Source organism: Otolemur garnettii, unplaced genomic scaffold (genome assembly GCF_000181295.1).
Source record: "Otolemur garnettii isolate 467f Iridium unplaced genomic scaffold, OtoGar3 scaffold00067, whole genome shotgun sequence".
NCBI classification, from domain to species: domain Eukaryota; kingdom Metazoa; phylum Chordata; class Mammalia; order Primates; family Galagidae; genus Otolemur; species Otolemur garnettii.
The window spans coordinates 870,517-882,846 of NW_003852462.1; the positions used below are offsets into that span (position 1 = coordinate 870,517).

At 57.9% G+C, this 12,330-nt stretch overlaps 1 protein-coding gene across 1 annotated transcript; it reads left to right on the top strand.

Annotated features, from left to right (window-relative positions):
- Window positions 1-276: 276 nt before the first annotated feature.
- Window positions 277-11,551, top strand: GABRD (gamma-aminobutyric acid type A receptor delta subunit). The gene is made up of 9 exons (XM_003793203.3): window positions 277-366; window positions 6,369-6,481; window positions 6,815-6,882; window positions 6,967-7,187; window positions 8,698-8,780; window positions 9,137-9,274; window positions 9,949-10,104; window positions 10,326-10,537; window positions 10,814-11,551. Exons 1-9 carry the CDS (start codon window positions 299-301, stop codon window positions 11,108-11,110), a joined length of 1,356 nt encoding a protein of 451 aa, XP_003793251.1. The 5' UTR covers window positions 277-298; the 3' UTR covers window positions 11,111-11,551.
- Window positions 11,552-12,330: the final 779 nt, after the last annotated feature.

Here is a 12,330-nt window from a genome sequence, read left to right on the forward strand (position 1 = left end):
GTCAGGTGTGGCAGGCCCATGTCGGGGAGCGCAGCCGGACACTAACCCTCATTTGGCGGCTGCAGTAGGGGAGGTGGGACCGAGGGAGACGGGTGTGGGGGCGGGGCGGGCTCGCAGGTTGGGGGCGGGGCCTGGCCGCGGGGCGGGGCGGGGCGGGGCGGGCTCGCATTCGGTCCTCCCTCTAGCGCCCGCGCCGCGCTCCCGGACTCCCGCCAGCCTGTGCCGCCGTGGCCGCCGGCTCGGCAACTTCGCGTGCGCCCGAGGCGCCCAGACCCCGTCCCGCGCTGCGCCCCGAACCATGGACGTGCTGGCCTGGCTGCTACCTCCGCTGCTGCTGCTCTGCACACAGCGTCCCCGCGGCGCCAGGTGAGCCGGCCCGGGGTCCGCGCGGCCCATGGGGAGCGGGGAGAGGAGGAGGACGGGGACAGGAAGGGGACGGGAGTCCCCGGGTGGGAGGGCGGCCAGATAACCTCGGCAGTGCGGACCCCGCGTCTGCTTGGCGGTACCTACACCTTCCTGGTCTCCCCACCGCGGGCGCTCCTGTGCAAACTCGCCCCGCAGCCCTTGGACGCCGACGCGGAGCCCCCGCCGCCACCCCCCACCCCGGTGCTGTCCGTGGTCCTAGCGCTGAACGCGGCGCCACAGGACGACCAGGGCGTCGGAGGGGCTCGCGGTTCTTCCTGTTCCCTGGCTCTCCGGGAGAGGTCTGGGTGTCGTCGGCCCCCACTGGCACTTGGCAGGTCCCTGCCTGGCTGGCGCCCTTCCAGGCGCGAAGCTGAACACTCAGGACGGCACGGGCTGCAGGCAGGAAGGAAAGATCCCACAACACCGGGGAGGAAGGTGCTCCCTTTCCCGTGAGGGCAGAGCTACAGAGTGGGCTTCCATTGCAGCTGGTGGTCTGGGACGGGCGGAAAGGCTCGTCCCGAGGGCTGCGTGTTCAGGAGCGGCAGGCGGGATGCTGGAGGGACAGTGTCCTGTCAGGAGCTCTTTCAAACGTCAGAGACTGAGTCCTAGCTATGCAGGTGGATGGTAGTCAGGTGCCCTTCAATGGGAAAGAGGCTCTGGGTTTCTTGTTAACTATTGTGGGGCTCCTCCCCAGAGAAGGAGTAGGCTAGGGAGAAGGGCCTGGGCTGAGCTCCCTCCCTCTGGCTTGCAGCCACCAACACCTGCCGCGTGCTTCTCCCTCTCTGTGTATCTGAAATGGGCTCCAGGGTCGCCTGGGCATGTTGGGTCTCAACACTAAGCCTGCCAACCTTGCTCGAGAGTCAGGAGAAGGCAGTTAGGGGCTTTTTTGAAAATGACCTCAGTGCAAGGGCTCAGAAACAAAACAAAAATGGAAACAGGTCCCCCAGCATTCTGGATTTTGTGGAGCCTGAAGATTGTTAGAAACCAGAAATGCCTGGATGTCCTTGTGTCATAACTGTGGGCACTCAGTTTGTAACTCTCAGCCAGGGTGTTGGGGCTCTCTGACCCCTGGGTCATCACTCCGGCAGGGCTGTGTTCGTTCTGCAGCCCCAGTGGCCCCTTCTCCTTTTCCTTTCCCCACTTCAAGGCAACAGGGAGGACAGAGACAGAGTCGTGGGTATGATGGTGTGTGGGAGGGGCTGGGGCAGCTGCCAGCCCAGGCCCACAGCCAGCTAGCCAAGAGTCTGACATCTAAATGGCTCTGAAACCCCTGAGATTTAGCCCAAGTTTGACACTAACCATCATTTGGTGGCAAATTCTGTCCTGTACTGACATGAGGCTGGTTGCCTTTATTTATCCTACTCAAGGGGCCTGTGTGTGCATTTCCTGCCAGGAAATTCTCTAGAGCCCCCTCCCCCATCTGCAGATGCACCATATCCCACTCTAAAATCTAGAAAATCCTGAATCCTGACCTGAGCCTGGCTCCTGGGGTAGTGGGTGAGGGATTATGTGCTGTCTCCCTGGGAAGGAAAGCTGGAGGCACTGCCTGGCTAGCAGCAGGACCTCCCAAGCCTGTAGTGGTTTCCATCCCTGGGAAAGGGGTACCAGGTGGGGGGCACCCTGCATGGTGGTGGATGCACTGCTGTGCTGAGCTTCTTCTCACTCTCTGATTAAAAATAGTTACCATCTTGCTACATTTTAGTCTCTCCTTTTAGATGATTCCCTGCACGTGTGCTGGGCTCGACCTCCTGCTCGTGACTTTAGCCTGGCAATGGCACTGCGTGGGCGGGGCTGAAGGGGCTGGTGGGGGAGCAGCTGCCGGTGCAGCCCTTGCTGGTGACCTTCAGACTTAGCAGGCTGCCATCCTCACAGAGCTGCTGCCCCAACAAGGTCTATGTCCCTTCCACTTAGAAACCAGGACAGCTGCTCTCTATTTTTTCTCCCCACTTTCCGCCCTGGACCAGTGTTGGAGGACCATGGGACCTGTTCTGCCCCACAATGCACAGTTCAGATCCCAGCAGTACTAGTGGGAAAGGCTGGGTGGGGCAAGAAGGGGTGCACTGTGTAGTTTTCCTGAGCCATCCGGGAATCTGAAGACCTGCACACAGGTGAGGTTTATGCTGCAGGGATGGTCCTCCCGGGCTGCTGCACCTCGTTTCTGGGGAAGGTGTGTTCCTCCTCGCCTTGGCAACTGAGATGCTAGTGCCGTGTGTTGCTCTGAAGGCAGAGCTGTCAGGATCTGTGGGCTTGTGTGTGCACCGTGGCAGGATCCTCGGAGGGAGAAGGACCCTGCTGCCTTGCTTAGCAACACCCACCTTCCCATCCTCAGAGGCAGAGAGTGGTGACAGGGTGGGTTTGTTTCTCAGTGGGACTGGGATGGGGGAGGCCTGGTGAGTCACCAAGACCAGCCAAGGTGGACATTGATTGTGGTGCCCATTACCCAAATGTGATGTGGAGCCTGCCAGATGTCTCTAAGCTCCTTTGTCCATCTACCCAGAGGAAACCCAAACCCCAGGCTGCTGAGGGGCTCTGAGGCCACCAGGTGAGCTGGCAGCTCCCTCCCAGTGTCTGTGACGTTGCTGTCAGAGTCCACACCCTGCCCCAAGATGAGCTCCCTTCATGCAGAACTTGCACTGCCTGCATTGTTGGCTGTGCTGCCCTTGGAAGGAAAGGGCCCCAGGGAGCCCAAATCTGATGTGCAGCCATCACTTATCCCAGTCCTGGGAGACACTTCCCCAGGCCTCCTCAGGAAGTTGTTCCTAACCCATGCAGGAAATGTCTGTGGGGTGACCTCTGGGTGCCCATCCCATTCTAGGGACACAACTGGGTCCCTAGAACAGATGGATGCCCAGGTCCCGTGGAGGTCCAAGTCTTGAGGGGAGCAACAAAGTGAGTGGGTTTCTATGTGACAGGCAGAGGTGGGGTGGGGTGGAAAAAACTGATGGCCCTTGAGAAAGCCACACCAGAGCCCAAAGGAAGAGGAAAGTGGACCCAAGGAGAGGCAGAGGCAGGCTGCGAGGGCCCTGTGCACAGTGTCAGTCCAGGACCCCAAGGAGCAGCAGGATCAGATTCACACTTTACACACATGATTCTGGTGACCTGGGTTGTGGGGTGCAGCACAAGTGTCCCTGCCCTTCCCTACACCCTATGAAGATTCGAGCTCCTTGTACCTCAGTCTCAGGTGGGCCCTGGAAGCTCCAGAGGTTCCCCTGGGCTGGGGAGGCACCTGCAGCGAGGAACCCAGTCCCTGCCCCTTCTGACTAGGACTGAACTTCTTGTGTCATATGTTGGCCTTTTAAAGAGGTTGACCTTGAAGCAGACATTCCTTAGCTACTCCCATCCCAGGCAGGAGGAGCCACTGCAGCCAGGTGTTAGGGCTGCTGTCCATTAGACAGACCCTGCTCTCTCTGGCCCCCAAGCTGTGGCCTGGTACAGGATTGGGGACAGGATAGGCGCTTGCTAACAAAATATAAATAAGATGGAATTCAATTCATTCCTGGCCTGAGTAAAGCACAATTAAAAATGCAAACAGAAGACACCTGAAGGTCAGATGTAAAAGGTCTGGATATGGCTTTATTTTTGGACTAGCCAAGCTGCCATCCAGCCTGCTGAGAATGGGGCCATGAGGAGATATTGTCCTTCCTGGGACACATCTCTTGCCTAACTCTGAGTGGTGACACACGTGCATGCCCCTTCTCCCCACCCTAGTCCCAGGCCCACTGGGGGACATGAGGACAGTGCTAGGAGTAAGCCCCTGGCCATGAAGATAGGACAGCTTGTGCCATCTCCCGGGGGCAAGAAGGGAACAGGCCCCCCTCATTTCTCACCTAGGATGCTGGCTAGCCATTCTTCCACCAGCAGACAAATGGGACCCTGTGCCCTCGCAGATCCTGGACTTACCCTGTGCACAGGTCCCTCGTGGCCTACCTCTGCCTCTCCTTGGGTCCACATTCCTCTTCCTTTGGGCTCTAGTGTGGCTTTCTCAGGGGCCATCAGTTCTCCCCACCCCACCTCTGCCCGTCATATGAAAACCCACTCACTTTGTTGCTCCCCTCAAGACCTGCACTTCCTCGGGACCTGGGCTATAACCATCTGGTCTGGGGACCCAGATTTGTCCCTAGAATAGGACGGGCACCCAGTGGTCACCCCTCCGATGTTTGCCACAGGGGTGGATAGGCGTAGCTTCCTGAGGGAGCCTGGGGTAGTGTCTCTGGGGACTGGGAGCGGTGATAAAGACTCAGGTGGGTGCATTGGCATTCAGGAATGAGGCGGGAGGTGGCAGGAACTGGGTGGCAGTTGCTGCAGGCCTAGGGGTTCTGGTGGGTGCAGGTAGAGGCTTAGAAGGCACACTGCCTGGCCCTGGGGGAACAGTGGACCTAAGCAGCTATAGCCAGAGAAACAGGGAGGGTGAGCTGCAGCTGGCCCATGCAGGATTGAGGCTTGTGTCTGGCTTGCTGCGTGGGTCCACAGGCAGAGTGGGCTGGGCTGCTGCAGCCTCTGAGGGAGCAGTTGGAAGGTAGTGGAGAACTGGGAATGAGGGAGACCAAAGTCTTCTCATGGAGGCTTGCTGGGGTGGCCCAGTGTGGGGAATGAGGCTCGAGGCCATGTCTGAACTGGGGCTGAGTACCTGTAGGCTTTTGGGGAGTAGGGACACTGGTTCAGATTCTGAGCCCCCGCCTCCCTCTCCCACTTGGACTGTCCCCTATCTGTGGGCAGGTGGACTGGTATGGGCTTCCTAGGCCTACCATGACAAATGACCACAAATTCACTGGCTTAAAACAATGAGAAGTGCATTTCTCAGCTCTGGAGGCCCAAAGTCTGCAGTCAAGGGCTGGTTCCCTAAGGAGACCTATCCCACGCCTCCTCCAGTGTCTGGGGGCTCTGGCAAGCCTTGGTGCTCTGTTACTTGTGGACACACCACTCCCATCTCTGCCCCATCATTGGCAGGTGACTTCTTCCTGTGTGTCTCTGTCTTCTCTTGTTAGGACACTCATTGGCTTTGGGATGAGTTATACTAATCCAGTATAACTACCTTCATCAGCAAAGACCCCGTTCCTAAATAAGGTCACATTCTGCAGTTGTGGTGGATGTGTATCTGGATGCTGTTCCCCCAGTCCAGAGAGTGGGCAGCTATGGGGCCTTCTGGGGAGTTCTGTATTCTAGCACCACTGTGTATGTGGGATCCATGACACCTTTCTCTGTCGCTGCTTTGAGTCAAGTGTGGGCCCCGCTGCGACCCTGCCAGGGACAGAGAAGATCATCATAGGCCAAGCCTAGAAGCGCATGGCCACTGAGGAGCCAGGGGGACCCGGCTGGGCCTTCCTGGGAAAGGACATAAAACAGGAGGCTTGGCTCAGCACCTATAGCTCAGTGGCTAGGGCGCCAGCCATATACACCAAAGCTGGCAGGTTGAAATGCAGCCCAGGCCTGCCAAACAACTATAAGCAAAAAAAAAAAAAAAAAAAAAATAGCTGGGCATTGTGGTGGGCGCCCTACTTGTCCCAGCTACTTGGGAGGCTGAGGCAAGAGAATAATTGCTTGAGTCCAAGAGTTTGAGGTTGCTGTGAGATGTGATGCCAGGGCACTCTACCAAGGGTGACAAAGTGACACTCTGTCTCAAAATAAAAAAAAGAAAGAAAGAAAACAGGAGGCTCTGGGCCCCCATAGCTTTGGGGTGCTGAACCTACCTACTCCTCTGCCTCCTCCTCATACTGCCTCCAAAGCTGTCAAGGAGGCTACGTGCCCCTGTTGGAGTCTTTTAAAGCCTCTCAGGAGGCTGCCTGCCTGACTTCACAGTTGCATTGAGTGAGCCTGAGGTCTCAGCCCACATTGGGGGGCTTTGCCTAGCCCAGGGCAGCTAAAGCAGAGGTGAGTGGGAGAGCCCAGGACCAGTCCACAGTGGCCAGAAGGGGACCAGGCTCCGTAGTCCCATCTGTCCTGACCCACTGGCCTTGCATTCCCAGAGCAATGAATGACATTGGTGACTATGTGGGTTCCAACCTGGAGATATCCTGGCTTCCTAACCTGGACGGCTTGATGGCTGGCTATGCCCGCAACTTCCGGCCTGGCATTGGAGGTGAGGGCAGCCTTCTGGGACATGGTGGGCAGGAGTTGCTCAACCCCGGGGTCACCATGGGTGTGTGCCTGGCTGGGCTCTGGGCAGGCAAAGTGGCCTGGCTCTCTGCCTGGGCTCCATTAGACTTCAAGTGCCAAGTCCCCTATGCAGACAGCTGGGAAGTAGACCTCCTCAGGCTGTGATGGCAGACTACTTGGAGGCTGTTCCCCATCCTGCCTCCTGGGGCTCTTGCTGGGTGAAGAGCCTGGCCTGGCGAGGCAGCCAGGGGTGGCAGCTAGACGCCATGCTGGAGCCTGCCTCAGTCCCTCCTTGCACCCCACCTATTCCTTGCAGGCCCCCCTGTGAACGTGGCCCTGGCCCTTGAGGTGGCCAGCATTGACCACATCTCGGAAGCAAACATGGTAGGTGCCTGGCCAGTCTCTGTCCCCAGGCTGTGTGCCCTAGGAGCACAGTGAGGGCTGACCACAGCACTGCCCTCCCCGTAGGAGTATACCATGACAGTGTTTCTGCACCAGAGCTGGCGTGATAGCAGGCTGTCCTACAACCACACCAACGAGACCCTGGGCCTGGACAGCCGCTTTGTGGATAAGCTGTGGCTCCCTGACACCTTCATTGTCAATGCCAAGTCTGCCTGGTTCCATGATGTGACTGTGGAGAACAAGCTCATCCGGCTACAGCCTGACGGGGTGATCTTATACAGCATCCGGTGAGCAGTGCCCCCACTCAGGGCCAGCACCACTCAAGGGGGCTCTCACCCCAGAGCCTGCAGGTAGCCTGCCTAGGCCCAACTCCACTCAAGGGGGACCCTTGCCCCGGAGCCTGCAGGTAGCCTGCCCAGGCCCAGCACCACCCAAGGGGGCCCTCGCCCCAAAGCCTGCAGGTAACCTGCCCAGCACTGCATGTGGGATCCTACAGGGCCAGAGGAGACTCAAGATGCTGCTGCTAGGGCCAGGCTGGGGCCGGGCAGGAGCTGCTGTTATTTATATCCTTATGCAGCCGGCAGCTGCTCGGGAAGCATCAACTCCAGGGCTGTGACAGGAAGCCACAGATGTGGCTTTGGGCCAGTGCAGTGCCTTTTTTTTTTCTAAATGGGGTGAAATGCACATGACATAAAATAACCACTTTGGAGTGGACGTCCTCTGGCTTTAGCAGACTCACCATGTTGTGCACCCTCCACCTGTGCCTGGTTCCAGAGCGTCCTCATTGCCCCAGAAGTCACACCCTGATCCTCTCTCCCTGAAGGCCCCAGCAACCATGCTGTGCTTTCTGTCTCCATGGTCTGCCCGGGCATTCTGTGTACGTGAAGGTGTACTTGTGCCCTCATGTCTGACTTCCTCTACTTGGCCTCATGTGTCTGGGTCCACCTACGCTGTGGCCTGTGTCAGGCCTTGCTCCTCTTTACAGCTAAATAATATTCCATTCCACATATAGCTTGTCTGTCCATCCATCTGCCTGGACGTTTGGACTGCCACCAGCTACTATGAGTGCGCATATGTGCGTGCATTTGAATGTTTTCAGTCACATGACTTTCACAAATGGAACTAGCTGATGACATTTGTAAGATCAGGTTTTTTTTTTTTTTTTTTTTGAGACAGCGTCTCACTTTGTCACCCCCTGGTAGAATGCCATGGTGTCATAGCTCACAGCAACCTCAGACTCTTGGATTCAAGCAATTCTTTTGCCTCAGTCTCCTGAGTAGCTGGGACTACAAGCACCTGCCACAACTCCCAGCTATTTTTAGAGCCAAGGTCTCACATGCTTAGACTCACTTGCTTAGACTGGTCTTGAACCTGTGAGCTCAGGCAATCCACCTACCTTAGCCTCCCACAGTGCTACACCATGCCCAGCTGAAAAATTAGGTTTTACATAAGAATTTACATGTCTGACTTCTGGGAAATCAGAGCACGTGGCAACTCTGGGCCTAATCCCAGGCTCCTGCCAGCATCCCTGGGGCCGATGTCCAAGTCCTTGGGCTGCTTCCCACCCCAAACTTAGTCAAATGGTCAAGGATTTTAAAGGGTGAAAAGAATGAATGAAACACAATCCATGGTCCCAAAGCAAGACTCACAAATATCTATAGAGTCGGCCACAGTTTTTAGTTTTTACCCAGGTGCTGGGCAACTTGCATAGCGTGTGAGGTCCCTGGGGAGCAGGGCCTGCTGGGCTTCCAGGGGAACTGGCCTCACCCTGTGCCTCACTGCCTCCTTTCTGGACAGAATCACCTCCACAGTGGCCTGCGACATGGACCTGGCCAAGTACCCCATGGATAAGCAGGAGTGTGTGCTGGACCTGGAGAGCTGTGAGTGGACACTTGTGTGGGACAAGGCTCCTCTCTGGGGGCTTCTCCAGGGGGACAGCCAAGGCCTGGATGAGGCTGGCCTGGCTCAGGGGCAGGGGAGCACCTGGGATAGGCTTCCATACAAGCAAGGCACTGGGGCAGGGAGAGAAGGGGCAAAACCCCTGGAGCTTAGCCCATGGTCAGTGCCCAGTCTGGGGAGTGGGTCGAGAAAGCGGGACATGCAAAGATCCTTGTGTCTCTCCCAACGGTGACCCCACCTTTGCCCCGTCCACCTGTGTGGAGGTGCTGGGTGTGGTCCCAGAGCCCTGACAGAGCCCCTGCTGGGGCCCTGCTGCCCACCATGGGCTCTTCCTCAGATGGCTATTCCTCTGAAGACGTCGTCTACTACTGGTCAGACAGCCAGGAGCATATCCATGGGCTGGACAAGCTGCAGCTGGCGCAATTCACCATCACCAGCTACCGCTTCACCACGGAGCTGATGAATTTCAAGTCAGGTACGGCGGCCGTGTGCTCCCCTTTCCTCCCAACCAGGCTTGTGGGTTTCTGATACATTTTAATGGAGGTGCCTGCTGGCTCTGAGGGCCCCCAACGGTGCAGCTGGAAACCACTGACTTAGGAGCTTGCTAATTGGCGCTAGCCACTCCTGAACCAGGAACTTAGGAGGCGCTGCTGTGTAGACATGGGTCAGCTTTTCAATGTCTTCTTCCTCGGCCCATTCTCACTTCTCAGCACTCTAGGTTCAGGGGGACCGGTGGGTATGGGGGTCTCCTAGCCCTAGGACTGCACGGCTCAGGACTCAAGGCTCAAGTCTTCCCTGGCCCCCTTGGCTTGTGGACCCTCCTGTTCCTGCCCACTGCTACTGGCCTATTACCTGGAGTGGTGAGCACAGGGTGAGGCTGTGCACAAAGAAACAGAGATGTGGTCTCCTCCACTGGCTAGGGTCTGGCAGGGCCAGTGCAACTGGACTCTGCCTCCCCTCCTTTCCTCTCTGGGTGACCCTGCACGGGGCTAGGCCAAGGGCAGGGGGACCCCTAGTGTGTCAGGCTGTGTGGGATGTTGGGAAGCCTGGCAGTGGGCCCAAGTACCTACCAAGGGGTCTTTTCCCCTGGAGTCCCATGGGCTGGGGGGTCAGCAGTGAAGGCCAGTCTGACTGTGGCTATTGGGGCAGCCGGCCAGTTTCCTCGGCTCAGCCTACACTTCCACCTGCGGAGAAACCGGGGCGTCTATATCATCCAGTCCTACATGCCCTCCATCCTGCTGGTTGCCATGTCCTGGGTCTCCTTCTGGATCAGTCAGGCTGCAGTGCCCGCCAGGGTGTCTCTGGGTATGGGACCTTCACCCTCCTCTTGGGCACTGGGGAAGAGTGGCCCCAGGGGCCAGACCTACACCTGGTCAGCTTATGCTCTCCAATTCCCTGTGCCCACTGTCCTGGGGGGGCATGTGGGCTGCTAGACCCCCTCCCACCCTTGGGGACCCAGGTGCTGCTGGGGGAATATGGGGAGGGGATACAGCAGGGTTCCAACAGTGGCACCTCCCTGCCCCCAGGTATCACCACAGTGCTGACAATGACCACACTCATGGTCAGTGCCCGCTCCTCCCTGCCGCGGGCATCGGCCATCAAGGCACTGGATGTGTACTTCTGGATCTGCTACGTCTTCGTTTTTGCAGCCCTGGTGGAGTATGCCTTTGCCCACTTCAATGCAGATTACAGGAAGAAGCAAAAGGCCAAAGTCAAGGTCACAAAGCCGAGGGCAGAGGTGAGAGGCCAGAGGTGGGGCCAGCATCCTGACACCTCTCAGGGCTCAGAACTAGGACAACCCCACCTGGCTCGAGGATGGGGCCGTACCCTGGCCCAAGCCCAACCCTGATGGGGACCCTGGAAAGGTCGTGGCTGTAGGACAGGTGAGGGCTCTCAGCTCTGGCCTGATATGGGTCACAGCGGTGCCTGCCCAGCATAGCATCCTGTGTGAAAGCCCTTGTGGCCCAGGACTCTGGAGTGTGCCGTGATACTCAGGTCCTACTCCCCTGTGCAGATGGACGTGAGGAATGCCATCGTTCTCTTCTCCCTCTCTGCTGCCGGCGTCACCCAGGAACTGGCTGTCTCCCGCCGGCAGTGCCGCGTGCCCGGGAACCTCATGGGCTCCTACAGGTCGGTAGAAGTAGAGACCGGGGAGACCAGGGAAGGGCAGCCCCGTCCAGGGGGCCAAGGCGGCATCCGCGCACGGTTCAAGCCCATCGACGCGGACACCATCGACATCTATGCCCGAGTTGTGTTCCCTGCGGCGTTTGTGGCCGTCAACGTCATCTACTGGGCGGCGTACACCATGTGAAGCCCCTCATCTCCTGGGCCATCCTGCTGCCCAAGTGGCTGCCAGGAACTCCTGGGAGGAAGGGCCCAGAGCTCTGTCTGCCTGATGCGTGTTTCAAGGTGGGATGACAACTGACCCCTGAAACAAGAAGCCTTAGTCCGAGCTTGGACGCACCTTGCTGGAAGGCCTGCTAGTGCTCTGCTGTGGGCAAGACCGGGCAGCCGGCAGAGCGGCACAGCCAGGCTTGGTGCTGGGCCCTGCAGGAGCTGTGAATTTTTAGACTCAGACAGTGACCCTGATTTCTAGGTCTTGCTCTGTGTGATGGGATCAAGGGCAGGAAGTGGGAGTGGACATTTGTCCTGGTGGAAGGGTAGAGAAGGCTGGGGGGCTCTTTGGCCCCAGCATGAAATAAAAAAGCCCTGGCCTTGTGGCCAGTTACATTCTCTGTTGCTACAGCTGCAACTAGGCCTCCTGTCTGGCTGCCCATAGCACACTGTGTGCTCTTGGGCCGGAGTTTGGGTGCAGCAGCCTGCAGGGGCCCCTACATGTGGCTAGGGGATGGGGCCCAGGGTCACAAGGGAGGCTGCTGCCAGCAGGGGTGTGGGGTGTGGGGTGTGGGTGTGGGGCAGGGCTAGGAGGAGAGAGCCTGAGCAAGGACAGGAGCCAGCATATATGACACTAGCTTCAGGCAGGTGGTCTCATCCATGTCATTGGGCTATAGCGGGGCCACTTCCTCAAATGAGAACGCAGGTATAGGACATAAGACAGGAGGCTGAGCTCATGGGTGTGGGGGAGGGAGTGCAGCACTGGCTGGGCCCAAAACTATGTGCCTTTGAGATACCTTCTTGAGATTCTGAGACTCAACTCCTGACTTGGGGGACAGAGACTCAAACTCAGGGACAGAGACTTGGGGGATAAAAACTCAGGACAGACTCTGGGACATTCTTAGGGACGGAGGCTCAGGTGGAAACTTGGGGACATGAGCTCAGAGGTTGTGTCCCAGAAGAGCCATGGGTGCCTAAGGACATCCAGGGCGGGGTGAAGGTGCAGGGGTCTGGAAGGATTTAAGGTAATGCCCCCCTTGGGCCCTTGGTGGGTTCCCAAGGCCCAGGTGCTACTGCAGTGCCTTGTTAGACACGGTGATAGGAGCTCAAAGGTCACAAGGTCCACAAATGCCCCATAGCCCTTTCCCACCTGCTGCCACTGCCAGGGACTCTGGATGCCAACCTTGCAGCCCAAGG